At 39.1% G+C, this 21,435-nt stretch overlaps 1 protein-coding gene and 1 long non-coding RNA gene across 14 annotated transcripts in view; one reads left to right on the forward strand and one right to left on the reverse strand.

Annotated features, from left to right (window-relative positions):
* LOC309634415 overlaps window positions 1-16,930 on the forward strand; it is a 30,062-nt gene extending 13,132 nt beyond the window's left edge. Inside the window, exon 2 of the long non-coding RNA XR_014248080.1 lies at window positions 13,602-16,930. This is a non-coding gene — a long non-coding RNA (uncharacterized lncRNA). The remainder of the gene's footprint in view (window positions 1-13,601) is intronic.
* Window positions 1-21,435, reverse strand: part of KDM4C (lysine demethylase 4C) — a 443,948-nt gene that overhangs the window by 305,099 nt on the left and 117,414 nt on the right. For all 13 annotated transcript variants that reach the window (XM_082404367.1, XM_082404366.1, XM_082404370.1 and 10 more), the window contains one exon: window positions 9,881-9,930. In XM_082404367.1, the coding sequence (XP_082260493.1) occupies window positions 9,881-9,930 (50 nt within the window). The remainder of the gene's footprint in view (window positions 1-9,880; window positions 9,931-21,435) is intronic.

Below are 21,435 nucleotides of genomic sequence, written 5' to 3' on the forward strand. Positions count from 1 at the left end.
ATCAGGTAACATGCCAGGTGTAGAAGAATACACAGAATAAACCTGGCACATCTTTCTGAGCATCTATTTTTGTCATGCTAAATTACGTGGTTTATATTTGCATACAAACAAATGTATTAAGGGAGCAAGATGCAAAATCTGCATGAGTGTTGTGGAGTGGTAGGGTTTCACTCTCCTCCATTGTAGAGATATTTTGGTGGAAGCACTTGAGAGGCAGCCTACTGTGAGGTGCAAACTATGTTATGGGATTTTGTGTAAATCTTGCCCAATCTCCTCTTACAGACACCTAACACACACGCTTACTTGAACACCAAATTTCCTCTCTCATTTACTGCTCACAACATACACCTTTCGCATTGCTATTAAATAGCAGAGCTAAGTTTTAGATGAAAAAACGTAACTGTTTGAACTATCTGAAGTCACCCTCATCTTGTCCACATGGCTAGCAAAATAAAAGAGAATAACAGTTAAGAATCCCTACAGAGACATGGATTCCTAACACAAGTCCAACAACTCATATAGCCTTGTCTGGTCCCATAATCTCTCAGCTCCTCAATTTCCCCATTCATATAATCAGGATGCTAGTATTACCTTCCTCAGTGGGGTCTTTTTTTCCCCCCCCCAGCATCAAGATACAATTGACATATAACATCGTATAAGATATACAGTATAATGATTTGATATATGTATATATTGTGAAATGATTACCACGTTAAGTTTAATTCACATTCATCACCTAAAAACAGTTATAATTTTTTGTGTGATGAGAAGCTTTAAGATCTACTCTTTTAGCAACTTTCAATACAGTATTGTTCATTATAGCCACCATACGGTACAGTACATCCCCCAGAACTTACTCATCTTAAAACTGGAAGTTTGTACCTTTAGACCCCCTTCACCCATTTTCCCCACCCCCTGCCTCTGGCAACCACCAAACTGTTCTCTGTACCTATAAGTTTGGTTTTTTAGATTCCACACATAAGTAACATCATACGGTATTTGTCTTTCTGTATCTGACTATTTAACTTAGCGTAATGACCCCAAGATTCATCCATGTTGAAAGAAATGGCAGGATTTCCTTCTTCCTTATGCCTGAATAATAGTCTATGGTATATATATATATAACAGTTTGCTTTATTCATTCACCTGTCGATGGACACTTAGGTTGTTTCCATGTCTTAGCTACTATAAATAATGCTGTAATATCAGGGGTGCAGATATATCTTTAGGACAGTGATTTCATTTCCCTCAAATATATATCTAGAAGTAGAACTGCTGGATCATATGTCAGTTCTACTTTTAATTTTTTGAGTAACCTTCATACCGTTTTCCACAGTGGCTATCCTCACTGGGTGGATCCTTACGGGAATCCAGTGAGATAATGCACAAAAAACTTAGCCATTATCAAAAAGTGGAAACAACCTAATGTCCATCAACTGATAAATGGAAGAGCAAAATATGGTATATCCTTACAATGAAATATTAGTCAGCTATAAAAAAATATGAGGTACTGCTATAAGTTATAACATAGAAGAACACTACATAAAAGGAGGCAGACACAAAAGATCACATATTATATGATTCCATGTATATGAAATATCCATAATATGTAAATACCTAGACAGAAAGCAGACTACTAATTGCCAGGGGCTGGGGAGGCGTGGGAGGGAATATAGCATGACCAATTAAAAAATATAGGGTTGGGACTTCCCTGGTAGCACAGTGGTTAAGAACTCGCCTGCCAATGCAGGGCACACAGGTTCAATCCCTGGTCCAGGAAGATCCCACATGCCTCGGAGCAACTAAGCCTGTGCGCCACAACTGCTGAGCCTGTGCTCTGGAGCCCGTGAGCCACAACTACTGAAGCCTGTGTGCCTAGAGCCCGTGCTCCGCAACAAGAGAAGCCACCGCAATGAGAAGCCCGTGCACCGCAAGGAAGAGTAGCCCCTGCTCACCACAACTAGAGAAAGCCCGCGCGCAGCAACGAACACCCAACGCAGCCATAAATAAATAAATAAATAAACAAATAAATAAAGGGTTTCCTTTTAGGGTGATAAAAATCTCTTGGAACTAGATAGAGGTGATGGTTGCACAATATGAACATACTAAAATGCCACTGTATTGTACACTTCAAAATGGTTAATGGTTTATTTTTACATTTTGTGAACGTTACCTCAATTAAAAAAAATAATAAAACTTAGTCTACTTGACACATAGTAACATTCAATGAACAGTGGCCATTATTATTATCCCTGTTACTCATTTCCACCATGTTGACTCTAGTTATCATGTTAGTTCAACAAATCTTCCATTTCCACCATGATAAGGAACATGTACTCCAGCAATCCCAATAGAGCCCTGAAACCCTAAAAGCATCCCACAATAACATTTGCTAAGACTGCCAAAGTTCTGCTGGGAGTTTTATAGCATGAGGAAGTACAGAATCACATAAGCCCCCTCAAGAACCAGGTGCTATACACATCAAAGGATGCCCTGTATTCAACATAAAAGTGATCAGATGTGAGAAGCACTATTCTAAGTGAAAGAAACAAGACAGAAAAGTCTACACATTGTATAATTCCACTTTTATGGCATTCTAGAGATAGAAATCAGATTAGTGGCTGCCAGTGGTTGCTGGGGGGAAGAATTAATTGCAAAAAGGTACAAGAGAACTTTTGGGGGTACTGGAAATGTTCTATATCTTGATAGTGGTGGTAGTTACACCATTGTATATATTTGTCAAAACTCACAAAACTGTATAGTTAAAGGGGGTGGCTTTTATTGTAAGTGCATTTTACCTCAATTAATCTGACCTAAAAATTTATTAAATGTTTTTAAATTGTTTTAGAAATAGAGCAGATATACTCTAAAAATAGTGTGTTCTTTCCTTCAAATAAGAAGTTTTGCCAACTGTCAACTAGTTTACATTTTCTAATATATTAGCTATTACTAACTAAGCAACTATTTTTGAATCCCAATCTCATATGACAAACACATGCTGCTACTATTAAACCAACAAAATTTTAGCCTTGGAAAAAAATTTAAAAATCAAAGTTCAGTAACATTTTCTATGGATATACAAACACTAGTTTGGAGAAGCTGATGTTAGTTATTAATTGCTTAGGAAAGAAAGGAAAAAGAGAGGGAAGCAGAGGGGAAAGATGGAGAAATCAGACATGTAGAGTGTATGTCCATACTAGCAATAGATTTAAGACAATTTAATTTGAATATAATTGAAATTTACCCAAGTATGCTTTGATAGAGTTTTATACAAGCATACCTCAGAGATATTGCAGGTTCCACCTGTTCCAGACCACAGCAATAAAACAAATATTACTGTAAAGCAAGTCACAAGAATTTTTTTGGTTTCCCAGTGCATATGTAATTATGTTTATACTATACTGTAGTCTATTAAATGTGCAATAGAATTATGCCCCAAAAATGTACATACCTTAATTTTTAAATACTTTATTGATAGAAATGCTAATCATCATCTAACACTTTCGTGAGTTGTAATCTTTTCACAACTCACCAATCACAAAACAAACATAATAATGAAAAAGTTTGAAATGTGAGAATTACCCAAATGTCACACAGAGACAAGAAGTGAGCAAATGCTGTTGGAAAAATGGAACCAATAGACCTGCTCAACACAGGGTTACCACAAACATTCAATCTGCAAAAAAAAAGAAAAGAAAAGAAAAAAGTGCATTATCTGCAACTTGAAATAAAGCGAAGCACAATAAAATGAGGTAGGCCTGTAATGGTTTTTGCAATATTCATACGACTGATATGAGGCTTAAAAAATATAGTAGCCATATAAACGAATGGTAAGGAAAAGGACATAGGAAAAGAATATGGAAGGAATGCTTCTGTGGGAAATACTTTTAGAAAGATGTATTTGATTCACATATGAAATTTCTTAACATGCTTCTTAATGAAAAGAACTAATGAGCTACATTATGTGGGGAGAAACCTGGTATTTTTACCCACATTCCTAGTTAAGAGGTCAACATTAGAGGTTTAAGCTGTAGTTGACCTCTCTGTTTTTCCTACCGTTTGCTGAGCAATTAATAATTGGGTAGAAAGTTATCACATTGCAGGCTTCACTCTGCTCCACGTGTCCCATAATCCATCAACATCTCTACTGGAGAGACAAAGCTCCATGCAGCTCTCCAGGAGGGGTGCCAGGAGAAATTCATACTGACCGTGGTATCGAGAAGGATGGTGGTTCTCCTAAACAATTGCCTTATTTTTAACTCTTGAACACAGTGCAGTGAGTAATGGGAAAGTTTTTTCCACTTCAAACTGGTTGGCAGAACACTTAGAGTTAAAATTTCCACCTAATTTAACAGGCATATAGACCATTACACATGGTCTATAGACCATTATATGGTTTTACTGCATTCCTGAGACCGCTTTGTTTCAGCTCCAGCTTTTTCCCACCTTGACACGGCATATGGACCACACACGCGGAAGTCACCCAGGACACCTCAGGCCAAGCACTTTGGCACAAACAGATCAGTCAAGCTAAACAGGATTTTCCTGGCTCAGCTTCCCCCCTCCACACCCCCCACAGAATCAAAGAACTCTTAATTTCCCTCCATAGTAATCTTTCCCGGCTAGCTGGCATTCCCTTCCTGAATTTTCCTCCCCATTCCCTACCTGTCACTTCTCAGAACTGTCTTTCACCACACATTCTAATTATCCTAACTTGGTGTATGTTATGTATTACTGTCCAATGTTTAAAATCCTACTAAGAACATGGTTGGATATAAAATATTCAAAATTAAACACAGTGTGATATTTGACATCAAAATATGAGGAAGTTAAATTTAGGGATTGTTTCACCATTCTTAATGTAACAACTGATAGTAAGATGAAAATAAACATACCCTGACACACCACACATTGATCTCCATGCCTAAAGCATGAGTTAGGCATGAAGGCAGAGGATATATCACTGGACTTTTTCATTTTTTAGGGCTTAGGGGCCCCCTAAAATTGATTATTCATAATCAAGGGTATTTTATTTATTATCCTTTCAAAACCAAGCACTTTAATACAATATTTTCAGGCTATCATGTAAATGAATGCTTAAGGGAATAATGTATTCATCATTTTGAGAGCTGATAAAAGTACATTTCCTAATTCCAAGTCAGAGGTATGAGAACGGGTCAATTTAGAATGTTTATAAAATTAAAATGACTTGTTATTTAATGCTACTCTTCTAGTCTCTTGATAGCAGTGGTTCATAACCTCTTTTGGACCAAACCCTCTTAATGGATTTGATGATAGCGTCCCAGAAATCCACATATATGCCCAATTTTGAATATAATTTCAGAGAGTCCACAGACTGCCTGCATCCCACCCACAGACCCTTTGTCCACCTCCTGGAATAGGGATCCCTGCAAATCAGGCTAAGACTCTGTTCCACAGGTTTAGACTCAAGATAACTCCAGTCATTTAAAAACATACATACACACACACACACACACCAAAATTAACTGCTTAAAAAAACTTGAACTAAATTAATCCTTCATAACAATGATTCATCCATTCCTTTTTACTGTCGCTTTTTTAAGGAGTCAAAACGAAAACACTTGTTACAAGTAAATATAAGCCTCCAAAAGAACCGGTGTATTCAACTAACTCTACCATACTGTCACTTAAAACAAAATTCCTGCTGATCATTCACACTTCCAAACTCTGCTGCACAAAGTCCTAACTCACATATTCTTTTCCCAGTAACCAAAATTTTGACCAAAGTAAAGCATCTTCAATTTTTCTTAAATATTAGCACTTTATTAAAAATGAGAGACCAATGGAATACAGTCACTCACAAAAAAATTTAGCTGCTCCCAATTTACTTTAATCCATATCTTGCTTAACTTAATAGAACCACAAAGATATTGTCTTATTTCTAAAATAGATGAGATTTAGACATTCTTAAAACTGAAAATCTTCAAAACTGTCATTTATGATTTAATATTATATCTCTATTCTCCTTTATACTTTCCATTCAATTGTATCAAGCCAAAAATTAGAAAGAATGCAATGGCATTATAGGCGAACATAACAAGTATAAAAATTGCAACAATTCACTTGAGATTTTTTATTACAGTTATGTCTACATAATATTGGGAAAAAACCTATATAGATGAGAAAGCAGCTGAAGGGCAAAATCAAACTCCTGGCTTTATTTAGATGCAGGCATAACGTCTTTCAGATAAAATATTTGTAGGTGCCACAGTCAATCAAGATTTCAATAGAAACCAAAGATGAAAGCATTCATGCATAAAAGGCAAGTGTGATAATTATGATGTTCAGACAAGATAATGGAAAATATCCGAGGCTGCTTTTCATTTTATGTATCAAGTGCTGCCTTGACCTAGACAACCTATAATGCTCCATCTCATTTACTGCATTATTTTATCATTTTAATTACTTAGCAGAACTCAATTAATTTGGCTGGCATCTGGTCAGCAGACAGAAATCCTCCACTGTCCTATAGGGTCTTTTCCCTGAATCATTTCTCAAAATAATGCTGCAAAAAGTTTTCAAAAAACATGCAATTGAGTTTAAAGTTCTTGTTCAACCTTCAAGTTTCTTAACCTCTTACTGATTAAGCAAATGGCATCCATTTTCCTGGAATGTCATTTTCAGACAGTTTACGTCAAAGTGTTTACAGACAGTTTATAGCAAAAACTTTAGCATGTGAGTCCATACCATAAAATTTACACTGGATCCATTTTAAAAGTCCTCTGGCAATGAGGTGAACAGAACATGGTAGAATAATTATCACAGGGACGAGGATAGTTCACAGCATATAGATTTAGCACAAAGTTCATTGCCAGGGTATTTAAGGATTATGGTAATCATTTTCTAAGCTGTGCTCTAATCTGTTATCCAGAACCAGGATTCACCCACCTTAATATTCATGAAAATAGTCCCTAACAAAGTTCAAGATTACAATTACATTGCTATTATTACTATAATGTATTACATTATGAAAACACTAAGTCTTTATAGTTATTAGCCTGCCAAAATTATAATAATGCATATTCTTACAAACGTGATACTCTAACTCTAATTTGGAGGAAAGTAACTTTTAGATATCATTAACAATTTCTGTTCAGAACTGTCAAGTCAAAGGACGGGGTTTCTCAGTGTCCCCATTTCATTATTAAATGAAAGCATACATAATGCAGGAACAAAATTCCTTTTCTACTAGAAGGCAAACCTAACATACCAGTGAAACTTAGATCAGCACCTGACTGAAAAGACAATGCTCCCTGAGGATTCAATTCTGAATAAAGGCATTCTGAATAAGACATTCTGTCTTATCTTCAGTTGTCACTCAGTGGAACTCCACTTTCCCCTGGGAATAAGTCACTACCAGTCTACGTCGTCCTTGGTTAGGGTGGCTAGCAAAACAGAAAAAGAGGGTAACAGGGGGTAAATATGATTCTCCTCCCTTGCGGGAGCAGATGAGAACAAGGTTGCCTGGTGTATCTTTAAGGCAGGGAAGAAAAGTAGAAGGTGCTCTCTGTAGATACAAGTGGTCACAGAGTGAAAGCAATTGATAGAGTTCCCAGAAGAATGACTCAACCTGGCCCTTAAGAAGATTGACAGGGTTGAGGGAGGCGCAACTGCATGAAGGCAGTCAAAAGGTACAAACTTCCAATTATAAGATAAATAAGTACTAGAAATGCAATATATAACATGATAAATATAATTAACACTGCTGAATGTTATATATGAAAGCTGTTAAAAGAGTAAATCCTAAGAGTTTTCATCATAAGGAAAAAAAATTTTTTCCATTTCTTTATTTTTGTATGTATATGAGATGGTGGATGTTCACCAAACTTATTGTGGTCATCATTTCATGATGTATGTAAGTCAGATCATTATGCTGAACAGCTTAAACTTATAACGTCTATATGTCAAGTACATCTCAATAAAACTAGAAAAAGAAAAAAAGAAGATGGACAAAGCCTTAAAAAATAAAAATTCAAGTTCCAGTAAAGTATGTTTAATTTTAACAGTCTAAGAAGGCATACAATATCATGCTCATCCAGTTAGCTGGGGACATTCACCTTCATACTTCAGGCACTCTCAGGCCCAGGGGGCCAAATAAAAATGAGGGGGTCAAAAAAGAGATTTAACACAACCCTTTGGTGAAATGATATGGCAACATGAAAAGTACTCATAAAACACCTACAGCCCAAGATGCAGCATCAGTACTCCTTGGAATTTATCCCAAGGGTACAACTAAAGGAAGAAAAAATATTATTGGCACAGTGATGTTAAGTACACTATATAAAAGAGAAAAAAATTTGGAAATAACCAAAATAGGTTAAGTGCAATCAGTTGACGAAAAGCTAAGCAGCCAACTAAAATAATCATGAAGATTATGCAACTGGGAAAAATATGCACACATTAATGTGAAAAAATTAAAATTACTCAATGAGAGAAATACTTAAATGCCAATAACTTGAAAAGAATAAAATTAACACAGTGATATCCTACACTGTAAAAATATTGGTTTGGCCAAAAAGTTCATTAGGTCTTTTCCGTAAGATAGCTCTAGTAGCGCTTAGTTGTCTTTAACTTCATTCAAAACAATTTTGTTAGATTGTATTGTGACAGCTGTCATATCAGGAGTGCATTTAAAAAAAAAGCTTATCAAAACTGGTGAATTTTTGTGTAGCCATTTTAATATTGAAGACGGAAAAAAAAAGCAAAATTTTCAGCATATTATGCTTTATTATTTAAAGAAAGCTAAAAACACAATTGAAATGCAAAAAAAAGATTTGTGCAGTGTATGGAGAAGGTGCTATGACTGATTGCATGTGTCAAAAGTGGTTTGCGAAGTTTCGTGCTGTAGATTTCTCGCTGGACGATGCTCCACGGTCAGGTAGAACAGTTGAAGTTGATAGCGATCAAATAGCAACATTAATTGAGAACAATCAACGTTATACCACGCAGGAGATAACCAACATACTCAAAATATCCAAATCAAGCACTGAAAATCATTTGCACCAGCTTGGTTATGTTCATCGTTTTGATGTTTGGGTTCCACATAAGTTAAGCAAAAAAACCTTCTTGACCGTATTTCCGCATGCGATTCTCTACTTAAACCTAACGAAAACGTTCCGTTTTTAAAACGAATTGCGACGGGTGATGAAAAGTGGATACTGTACAATAATGTGGAATGGAAGAGATCATGGGGCAAGTGAAATGAACCACCACCAACTACACCAAAGGCCGGTCTTCATCCAAAGAAGGTGATGTTGTGTATATGGTAGGATTGGAAGGGAGTCCTCTATTGTGAGCTTCTTCCGGAAAACCAAACGATTAATTCCAACAAGTACTGCTCCCAATTAGACCAAATGAAAGCAGCACTGGACGAAAAGCGTCCAGAATTAGTCAACAGAAAACACATAATCTTCCATCAGGATAACGCAAGACCGCATGTTTCTCTGATGACCAGGCAAAAACTTACAGCTTGGCTGGGAAGTTCTGATTCATCCATGGTGTTCACCAGACGTTGCACCTTCGGATTTCCATTTATTTTAGTCTTTACAAAATTCTCTTAATGAAAAAACTTTCAATTCCTGGGAAGCCTGTAAAAGGCACCTGGAACAGTTCTTTGCTCAAAAAGATAAAAAGTTTTGGGAAGATGGAATTATGAAGTTGCCCCCAAAATTGCAGAAGGTAATGGAACAAAACAGTGAATATGTTGTTCAATAAAATTCTTGGTGAGAATGAAAAATGTGTCTTTTATGTTTACTTAAAAATCGAAGGAACTTTTTGGCCAACCCAATACCTCAAAAACAAAAAACCTATCTAGATGAGAAACAGAAAGCAAGTTTACCTTGAGCTAGTCTTTCCAGTCGTTTTCCATGCTCTGGGGGTATTGCATACCTAAAATTTTAAACACAAATAAAATTTTAGATTTATAATTGTTCAGCTAGTATCCTAAGGACATCTATTCCTAAATAATGTTATGTAAAAAAAAAGTCAACCCCAGGGACTTCCCTGGTGGCTCAGTGGTTAAGAATCTGCCTGCCAGTGCAGGGGACACGGGTTCAATCCCTGGTCCCGGAAGATCCCACATGCTACGGAGCAACTAAGCCCACGTGCCACAACTACTGAAGCCTGCACGCCCAGAGCCTGTGCTCTGCAACAAGAGAAGCCACCGCAATGAGAAGCCCGCGCACCACAACTAAGAGTAGTCCCCACTCACCGCAACTAGAGAAAGCCCGCGCGCAGCAACGAAGACCCAATGCAGCCAAAAATAAAAAATATATAAAATAAATAAATTTATTTAAAAAAAAAAAGGTCAACCCCAAACTCCACTTAGATGAACTAAGCAGAGATTAGAGAACCAAACACAGAACTGTATCTCTTGGACACTAAACAGAAGAAAAATAAACTTAAATCACCTATTTCAATGTCCCAGCTCACCATTCCAACCACATTTTACACATTAGGGAACAAAGGTCCAAGGCCAGCAAACTGCTTGGACAAGGGGCACCTGGCCACAGCATGGAGTTTAGAACCTCCCTTGTAACACTCACAGCACCCCAGCGATCCAGGGCTATTTTTGGTTGTATATTTTTTGTTTTGCAGTTGGTTAGTTTGGCCTTTGTTTTTAAGCAAAAAATTTTTTTTTTGAAGTTTTTGTTTTTTTTAATTTATTTATTTTTGTCTGCGTTGGGTCTTCGTTGCTGCGTGCGGGCTTTCTCTAGTTGCGGCGAGCGGGCACTACTCTTTGTTGCAGTGTGCGGGCCTCTCATCGCAGTGGCTTGTCTTGTTGTGGAGAACAGGCTCTAGGCGCGCGGGCTTCACTAGTTGTGGCGCACGGGCTTAGTTGCTCCGCGGCATGTGGGATCTTCCCGGACCAGGGCTCGAACCCGTGTCCCCTGCATTGGCAGGTGGATTCTTAACCACTGCGCCACCAAGGAAGTCCAGAAAAAAAAAGTTTTCTTTAAAAATAAAAACCGGGCTTCCCTGGTGGCGCAGTGGTTGAGAGTCCGCCTGCCAGTGCAGGGAACACGGGTTCGATTCCTGGTCCGGGAGGATCCCACATGCCGCGCAGCAACTAAGCTCCTGCTGCCACAACTGCTGAGCCTGTGCTCTAGAGCCCGTGAGCCACAACTGAGACCACATGCTGCAACTACTGAAGCCCACGCGCCTGGAGCCCGTGCTCTGCAGCAAGAGAAGCCACCGCAATGAGAGGCCCGCGCACTGCAATGAAGAGTGCCCCTGCTTGCCGCAATTGGAGAAAGCCCGCGCGCAGCAACACAGACCCAACACAGCCAAAATAAATAAATAAAATAAACAAATAAATTAAAAAAAATAAAATAAAATAAAAAAGTAAAAAATAAAAAAAATAAAAACCTTTTAAAATGTTTTTACTGACAAGCAGGATAGAACATTAAATTATTATAGTAACATTTATATCTCCACCAAACCTAAGAACACTGTACTTTTCAAATAGATTTTAAATAAAAATTTACCAGCCATAAAAAAGGCAGCTTTGATTTATTTCACAATTATGTGACTTTTAAAATCTTGATTATAGAAAAAAGAATTGTTGGGAATTCCCTGGTGGTCCAGTGGTTGGGACTCGGTGCTCTCACTGCCGGGGCCTGGGTTGGATCCCTGGTTGGGGAACTAAGATCTGCAAGCCATGTGGCACAGCCAAAAAAAAAAAGAAAGAAAGAGTTGTTCACCCTTAGAAAACAGAAATTCGTCTTCAAGTATTACTCATTTCTAGTTCCTGGTGTTTTCAAAAGTTACATACTTGATTTTATTTACTGTGAACTTACTAACAAATTTTAAAACAATAATCTCAAGTTAAATGATCATTTCATGTTTTTTTTTTTTAAAGGAATTCCTTTATTTTTTTATTTTTTTATTTTTTATTTATTTATTTTTGGCTGTGTTGGGTCTTCGTTTCTGTGCGAGGGCTTTCTCCAGTTGCGGCGAGCGGGGGCCACTCTTCATCGTGGTGCGCGGGCCTCTCACTATCGTGGCCTCTCTTGTTGCAGAGCACAAGCTCCAGATGCACAGGCTCAGTAGTTGTGGCTCACGGGCCTAGCTGCTCCGCGGCATGTGGGATCTTCCCAGGCCAGGGCTCGAACCCGTGTCCCCTGCATTGGCAGGCAGATTCTCAACCACTGCGCTACCAGGGAAGCCCCATTTCATGTTTTAAATAAGAATATGTTACTCTTCAGACCTACATTTGCTGTTTACTAGCTCAATATATATTAAGTACAAGTTACTTTTTTACTAAAATAACTTCTCATTTTACTTGACACCACACTTGGTTGCATTTAATGCCACTGATAACATATGCAGAACTTAATTGGATCCGTTGTAACTAGGCAATTCTCTAAAAGAAAATTCAACCATATATCCTGTTGCTTCAGGCACTGTTAATGAAATTATTCCAACTGAATTGGGAAGATAAAATTTTAGCATAACTAAATGACAATCACCCAACGTATATTTATACATTGGCCACTTCTCAGCAATTTTTAATCCCTGGTTTACGTTGCCAAATATACCCAGAAAAGGACACACACACACACACACACACATACACATACATGCCCCAGACAAGCATAAAATACATGCTAACACATGCATGTGTATACACACACAGGCATGCACTCATGTAAGGGTTGGACATGGAGATATTTATATCTCCAGGTTCACTTTTTTAAAAAAATGGTGTCAGAGTTAAAGTTCATTAACCTGAAATTCAACCATCTGCTCACAGAAAACATAATATAAATGTATATATAAACATAAATATAAGGATAAAAAATACACTTGACATAGTCTTTCAATTGATCTTCACAATTCTGACAAAAATCACATAGCCAACACATAGTAAACACATCTCTTAAAAGGGTTCTAGTAAAAATTCTCTGGAGGCTAATCATCAGAAAGATTTTTTCCATACATTATACATGTATCAAAAATTCTTTAAATTGGACACATGACTTATAAGGGCACTGAGTGTGTCCCCTCAGTGCAGTTTGGCCTTCAGGTCACTAAGTTGTAACTGACCTTACAGGTGGGCACCCACCTTCTGTTGTACCCTTCCAAACTACCCTCCATGGTGTGCCAAAGTCATCTTTGCAAACTACAGATCTGATCATGACAAAACCCTGGGCCTTCAGTGGCTGACTTACCTGAAGGATAGAAGCTGAACTTTTTTGCAGGGCACACAGACCTGCAGCTATCCTGACACCTCTTCAGTTGCACCTACTGACCAATGTCCCAATCAAATCCTGCTCTTTGGTTTACCAAACCACTTGAATGCCCTTCCGGTGTCTTTGTTACTTTATACCTCCACTACTTTCCATCCCCTATTTCTGGGATTTACACACCCTTACCATTCCTGTCCGGCCAACAAAACCTCCACTCCTTTTTCTCCACTCAGCTTGAGTCACCCCCAGGGAGAGCTCCACACTCCTCCTTTTGCTCTATCAACCACACAGAAGACAGGTTTCCACCATGGTACTCAGAATTTAATTTTTTTACCTTTCTGCCTCCCTCTCTCCTTTCAACCTCCCTAGGAGCAAGGACCAGTGTCTCTCGTAGAACAAAGCACCAGAAAAGCAGATGCTCAGAAAGTATGTGCTGACTTTTGTGGCTCTCAAAATGATGAATCATGTTCCTGACCCTCCAGGATGGAAGATGTGGAAGGAGAGGAAGGATACAGCAAGAAGAAAAAATCATGAAAGTGGGAAATTGGAAGAACAGGTAAGAAATTATATAAGCCAATACCTCATTTCCTAATTACAGGGTCAGCCTGGCATACTCAGGATCCACTCTACCAGTTTCAACTTCCTAATCCGTTCAAATACCTAATTCAATCAAATCTTTCTCCCAGGACTCTGTACTTTTAGTATGGTCTCCCCATTTTGCCTTGCCTTCTCTTCATCCCCCCTGGATCTTACACTGTGAAGGACAAAGTGTGCTCAAGGTAGATGGGCAGGACTGGGGCACTTAATTTCCACTTAAATGGCATGGGGCAAAAATAAGTTCCTGATATAACTGCCCTAAAAACTTAGCTCCTATGAATGTAGCAGCCAGCAAAGAAAAGTACCATCTAAGTTCTTTATAAAAAGAAAAAAAAAGGGTAATAAATACAAGTCAACCAGAAAAAAGTTCCAGCTTCATAAGAATGTTAATATTTTTCATCTAAACAATTTAAAAAATCAACATAAGCAACTATCAGAATATAACTGAAACAGAATGCCCTGAACGAGAGCAATCATGGGGGGGGATAAAAGCCCTTAAAAACCTGAATCACTTGTATGCTTTTAAGAAGTTTGAAATCCTGCTGCTCTAACATACAAGGTTTTATTAATTTCTGTCTTCTAGTAAATTCTACTACTTCATGGAAACATTAAACAATTCTCAGCATTTATTTGGAAATAACAGCATAAAAATACCGCCTACTTGCCCACCCATCTGACCGTTTCCCATCAGCATTTAGACATGCTTATTATCTCTTCTGCCTCAAAAAAATACCTTCTCTGGGCCCTTCATCCTGCTACCACCCATCTACTTTCTTTTCTTCCCTTTACACACACCACTTCCAGTACTTGCCTCATTTTATCCCATTCACCCTGGAGTCCAGCTCAGTCTGGATCCTATTCCCATCACACTCAGTTATGACTGCTTGGACAAAGGTTGCCACGTTGTTTAGTCTTTACCTACCTTGTCCTCTCTGGAATTTTCAACTAGCTCCTTAAACACTCACTTCTCTTGACTTTGATGATTTAAGTCATTTCCAGTGCTTTTCTACCTTCTGCTCTTGCCAAACCTACCTTCTGGCTGCCTAACGTTCCCCAGGGCACCATGCTTTAGTGCTTCCACATTCTTCCCTAAGGGAACCACCTTCCCTCAAGCCTTCAAGATCACCCACATGTTGCTGAACCATACCTCCATCCCATGTGTGTCCCTCTGAGTTCTGCACTTCAAAAACCAACCAGCTACTGAACAAATCCATTTAGCAGCCCTCAAACACAATTTGTCCAAAGCTTAATCCTCCAGCATCTTCAGGACAGACCTGCTTCTTTTACAGAGTTCCTCATCTAACTGCCCAGAGAAACGGAATTTGTCTGTGGTTGTACTCCCCTATCTAATCAATCCCCAAGTTTTATGTGCTCCACCTGTAACTTATACAAGAGAAATCTCATGAACCTGTCTACAGTTCTCTATCCTAACTACAACCGCCTTGGTCCAGGCACCATTCTGTCACACACATCATTACAGCAGCCTCTTAGCTAGTCTTCAGCCTTACCCTCTCTAGTCCATGTAGCCAATCAGTTCATGTCACTTCCTTCACTTGTTTAAAATCTATCTGAAGCAGGAATTGGTGACTAAATAGAGGCAAGCTAGAAGGTCCGTATGCATAGGGGTTTATTACAGACAATTAGTGACCTCAGTCAGGGGAGTCCTAATTCTAAGGCTCTGACCATCTCCTAGACTTTTCTATGAAAGTATCCTATCACTTCAAAAGACTCACAACAAACAAGATCAAATTTGTGATTTCCCCCTTTAAGTTGGTTATCTCCCCCAGCTTCCCCATTGCAGTTCAGAACTCCATTTGCCCTTAGCATCCCATACTGGAACTATCAGAGTCACCCCTTCTTTAATTTGTCATCCTCTCTGCCCCCACTGCCAGTCACAAGTCCCATCCACTCTACACCCTCAAAGCTTCATATCCACCTCCCTGCAGCAAAACCTCAATTCCAACCCTGATCTGCCTCAGCTAGACCATTACCATAACTAAACTGTCTATCTCCTTGGGCAGCTACAGACCTCATATCACTATCATAGGATAAAAACCTTTATTCCTTACTGCTTGGCTTTCAGGATGCCCCCCCCACACACACACACACAGTTTAGCCACAGCCACAAATAGCAGCAGTCCACTCTCCACAGTTTGGACTATGAATTATTCTATCCCTCACAGGGGTTTTCTGACCTCACTCCTCACCACAAACAGCCCCTCCATTCTGCTTCAAATCCCATTTTCCCAAGCCTTTCCCAGATTCCACCTCCTCCTTGAAGCTTTCTCTGACCACTGGAAATCTCGGCAATCCTACCCCTTTTCATCCTCCCAGAGCCCTTCCGTTATATTTCTCATGTAGTATTTATCATCTACTACTTTCCATAGCTAGCTGCTGTGTGGTGTGCATAAATCACTTCTGTCTGGAAAGGCACTGAGTTCTGTGAGGGAGAGAATGCCTACCACCACCCAGAAATTTTCAAACAAATTATCCATTTTAACCTACCTTTTATAGTGAGTGTCTGCTTTACAGCCAAGCACTCTATTCTGCGCCACCACTGCTCAGTTAGGCAGCTAATTCTTAATTCTTTGAGGATATAAATGTGTCTCACACTTCTTTGTGTCCTTTGAAAACCACCAAATAAGATGCCTACCATTGTATACCCTCAAGTACACACTGGTGTGCTGAAATTATTAACTGTTCATTTAACCTTTAGGACAGTGTTTTTGTTTCAGATATAAGGAATATTGCAAACAATTCTGCTAACATTAAGAAATTATGGGGCTTCCCTGGTGGCGCAGCGGTTGAGAATCTGTCTGCCGATGCAGGGGACACGGGTTCGAGCCCTGGTCTGGGAGGATCCCACATGCCGCGGCGCAACTAGGCCCGTGAGCCACAACTACTGAGCCTGCGCGTCTGGAGCCTGTGCTCCGCAACAAAAGAGGCCGCGATGGTGAGAGGCCCGCGCACCGCGATGAAGAGTGGCTCCTGCTTGCCGCAACTAGAGAAAGCCCTCGCACAGAGACGAAGACCCAACACAGCCAAAAATAAATAAATAAATAAATAAATAAATAAATAAATAAATAAAAAGAAACTATGAATCACTAATGAACTATGAACACACTAATTAGATATTTACAGGGTTGTGTTTTATTTAAAACCAGAGTCTTTTATAACTAAGGGGGGAAAAGATCTAATTTGAAGGCCAAGGAAAACAGAATAACCCCAAGTACATCTTTGGGTGGTTTTCTCATAGACCTAAAATGATGTTATCCTGGTGATTGTAATACAAATACTATCTTTAACTGAATAATATCAGACTGACATTTCGAACTGTCAGTAGGTAAAGCTGTATTTTTCAAAATGTACTAGATCCATTCCTCTGATTCAGGCTTTCTCTATGAACTGGTCTCTTTCAAGATATGCTCAGTCCATTAGTCTAGCAGAAGTGTTTACCAGCACTACTAAAGGGTAACTCCTATTTCTCAGATCATCCCCCAGGGGCTCCCTAATATCTTTTGGGAGCCCTGGGGCTATCACAATGTACTTAGAAATCAATGTCCTCAGCTGTCCTGCTACCCCTACCTTTGTCACTGTGCTGTCTCACACAGGCAGCTGCAGAGGTCCCTGGCCACTGGCACCTCCCACTGGCCCACTCCCACCACACACCCCCGCCACCCTGTGACATCAAGGGCAGTCTTACCAAGCCCAGGGCCACAGAGGGGAGATCCCCTTCCAGGTCCAGGCCACGCTCAGGTAGGTCAGTCCTGAAACAGCACTGCCCTCTACTCCGTTCCCCTAACGGAGGCTGTGTGTGAAGTGGCCCTTTCCTCCTCCTTTGTATATTTCCTCTTCTTCTTGCTACTCAGTCACCTCCCATGAAGATTCAGGCTCAAGTCCACAAGGATAGTTTTCTGACAAACAGCAACTCTAAATTGACCCTCCCCTCTTTTACTGGCATAAGCACGTGTGCCTGATTTGCTTTCAACAGTTACTAAAGTGTTGAAGGCTGAGTGAAAAGAATATCTGACCAATAAACATGATTATATCGCTTATCACAGCCACCATTTATCAAGCACTTTTAAGACGCCAAGCCTTGTGCTGAGATCCTGTGATAAAAGTTCTCCTACTAACACCTCCATTTTACTGATGAGGAAACTAAGACTTAGAGGGATTAATTTACTTGAGCAAGGTTGATGACAGGGCTGGAGCCCAACCCCAGATCTGACTCCAAAGCCCAAGACATGCTCTCCAGACCCATATTCCATTCCTGTTTCCTCATCAATCACAGGAAGATGCCAAGAAGAAGGAAGTGACAGGTGCTACCAAGTCTGTCCCTCCCCAGGACATACCCACACCCTTTACAATGATCACTGCAATCACTGCAGAGTGATCCAACTTTTAGAAAAAAAAAGTTTTCTGTCTGCTAACAGGCCAAAGTTCCAATATACACACAGAATAGTTCTTCCAGCTATCCTTCTTACATTTACCCACTTTTAAAATTCACAATTGGAAAAAAAAAAAAAAAGTCACTAGCCTTTGAAATTAAAGTTATAGTACACACCAGGCAAATGATAATGACATTTTAAATATTGATAAAATGCAGATACAAAGAACAAAGTCATCAAACCACTACTCAAAACTTTTCTTTAGTTCTTGTTATAAAAAACTTCACGAATCAAAAAGCAAAGTGCCTAAATTATATTTCACAAAACTCAATATTTCTGAAGTAATTTACAATATACTTTTTAATCAAGGCATATTCCTGTGTCAAAAAGAAGGCTGAACAGCTATAGATTTTGTATGTGTGATTATATTACATTTTCACATTACTGATGATGTTAACAAGTTTTACCATTTGTTCATTTATTAAAGTTTAAGCATTACTATTTTATACTATGAAGTCTCATTAGTTAACTGTGGAAAACAGAACACTGCTTACTTCATTTTCAGTTCTTAAAAACAGATGAATGTGAGAAACAGAATGTGTGACTGTAAGGGATGCTTTGGTAGGTGCCCAGACTCTCCTTTTCTGGATGAGGCCCTCAGCACCTTCACCAAAGGGAGGATCCTTGCCCCACATCATGCTCACCCAGGGTCTCATTCCGTCCCCCAGGATCATGCCCCTGGCGAGAGAGGGGATGGTGGCCCGTATGCAATGAATGGTCCAAGCCTGAGTATTAAGGCCTGGCCCTCTTGCCTCCATTTGGGGCAATTCTGGAGGGCCCTGCCAGGTCCAGAGCTGCCTCTGAGATCTGCCCAGGGCTCGAAAGCAGTCAACTTTCCCTTCTGCCTAGTCCTGCCTTCCTCCCTCCCCAAGGTTGCTGCTTCCAGCACACAAATCTGAGTCTCAAAGTTGGCTTCCTGAGTGACACAAGCTACAACAAACAATTACAAAGAACATATTTGTAAGGAGGTGTCTCTTAAACACCAGTCCTGAAAACAGAAGCTGGGAGTCTCTAACTATGACCGGAGGACAAGGTGTTTGAACTGAGGCCCTACAGGGACACCATATAAAAAGCCCCTGAGGAAAGGAATTCAGCCAGAGCTTGGCCTCACCCTTATGCCACCTGTGGCCCATTTCCGGACAGAACAATTAGATGGAAAAAAAAAAAGTCTAGCAGCCACATCTGTAGACAATCATAAGTAAAGCAACTGCAGCAAGAAAAAAGATATTATAAATTATTAGTTGATATCACCCATAAACAACATAAAAGAAATCTTTACGTCTTAACACTGACCTCTCCAAAATACTCAACACATAACATATTCAGTAGCAAAGTGATTTTTCAAGTACTAGATGATCAAATGACTGATTTTCTGTTTTCCATGGCACCCCCCAGGGCCCCAGGGTTTCCTGAAGGTACCTCAAGGAAGGAGTTGGTAAGGGAGAGGGTCCCACCAAACACATTTCAGCCAGGTCAGCTCTGCCTTTATTTTCAATTTTGTATAAATTGCCCTTCTGAAGAAATTTTCAAATGGAAAGTTTGAGAACCTCTGTGCCAGGCCAGTGTTCTCCAAAGTGAGGACCCATCACAGAAAATTTTTTTCTGGCTTATGCATGAATATTCTGTGTAAGATTTGAATTAATGTAAGATTTGGATTCCAATAAAATTGTGCTAAGAACAAGTGTTCTGCTACTGCTAGAAAATAAAGGGGAGGGTGGGGGTACTAAAAGCTATATTTCTAAACTGTAAGTTTCATGAAGACCATTCTGCCCTATTCACCATGGTATCGCTAGCACCGAGCCCAGTATCTGACTGGTGGGTGGCTCAATAAATATTTAATGAACAAACAGGAAACAAACAAACAAACAAAACCAAAAGTCACCGAACACAGATGCAATGTTTTACAGGATCAAGCATTAATAAAACAGAAACAAACTGCCACTTCCAGAAGAATCAAAAATATAGTAACTTCAAAAATTGGTAATAAACAAAAACATGCCTGTAAGAAGCTATTTGTCCATATCAAAAATTTTCAAATCCAATATTTTCCCAATGAAAAACAAACTTACCTTATACAGAAATCTTCGGAGGGCAGTATCCTTTCCAAGTTATCATTTATTCAAAGGATACTCGTACCATCCATGAATAAGATAAAGTAGCTTAAAGAGTTCCACTACAATTGGCTTACAGAGTTCTACCACAATTATCTCCAACAAAGTATTGAAGCATTTTCAAGGAGATTTCCTGTGATTGATGTTTAATCTTCAAGGGAAAACTACCTACACAGCCACTGTACAGCTGGAAACCTCTTTGAAAATTGAGAGTCTTTCAAAAGTGCACGTTACACAAAGCAACCAAGCTACCCAAAGACAACTCAAGCAACGTGCAAAAAACAAACAAACAAAAAAGGTATACAACCTTAAATTTTAAAAAAAGAAGTATTCACTTATATGTGGATTTTTTTTTTAAAAAAGATACCAATTCACAGAAAAAGAGATCAGACTTGAGGCTACCAGAGGCCAAAGGTGGGGAAACGCGGAACTGGAGGAACGTGGTCAAAAGGTACAAACCTCCAGTTATAAGATAAATAAGTACTAGGGATGCAATGAACAACATGATGACTATAGCCAACAATGCTGTATGATACACAGAAAAGTTAGGAGAGGTAATCCTATGAGTTCTTATTACAAGAAGAATTTTTTTTCTTTTTTTCTTCATTTTCTTTTTATTGTATCTATACGAGAAAATGAACATTAGCTGAACCTACTGTGGCCATCATTTCACAATATATGTAAATCAAACCATCATGCTGTATGCTTTAAACTTACGCAGTGCTGTATGTCAATTATTTCTCAATAAAATTGGGGGGGCGGGGAGACAGTAAATAGTCACATGTTTCTGCCAACACCTGACATTCCCTAAATGATGTTAATATTTACTCAGGTGGGCTGAGAGAGGTAACTTATAAGAGCGAAGATGATGACGGCAACCCATCTAATTCAAGCCCTTGTTGATGTATAATGCCTTGCCAAAGAACATTCACTTTTCAAGGAAGATTGTTAAATGGGCTTTTTTTGGTCTCTGGTCAGAAGATCATTTCAGAGATCACACAGTTGGATGCTATGTCCTCTCAGAAATATATGCTATAAAATAACATT

This window comes from Balaenoptera borealis (genome assembly GCF_965194805.1).
Source record: "Balaenoptera borealis genome assembly, chromosome: 8".
NCBI classification, from domain to species: Eukaryota; Metazoa; Chordata; class Mammalia; order Artiodactyla; family Balaenopteridae; genus Balaenoptera; species Balaenoptera borealis.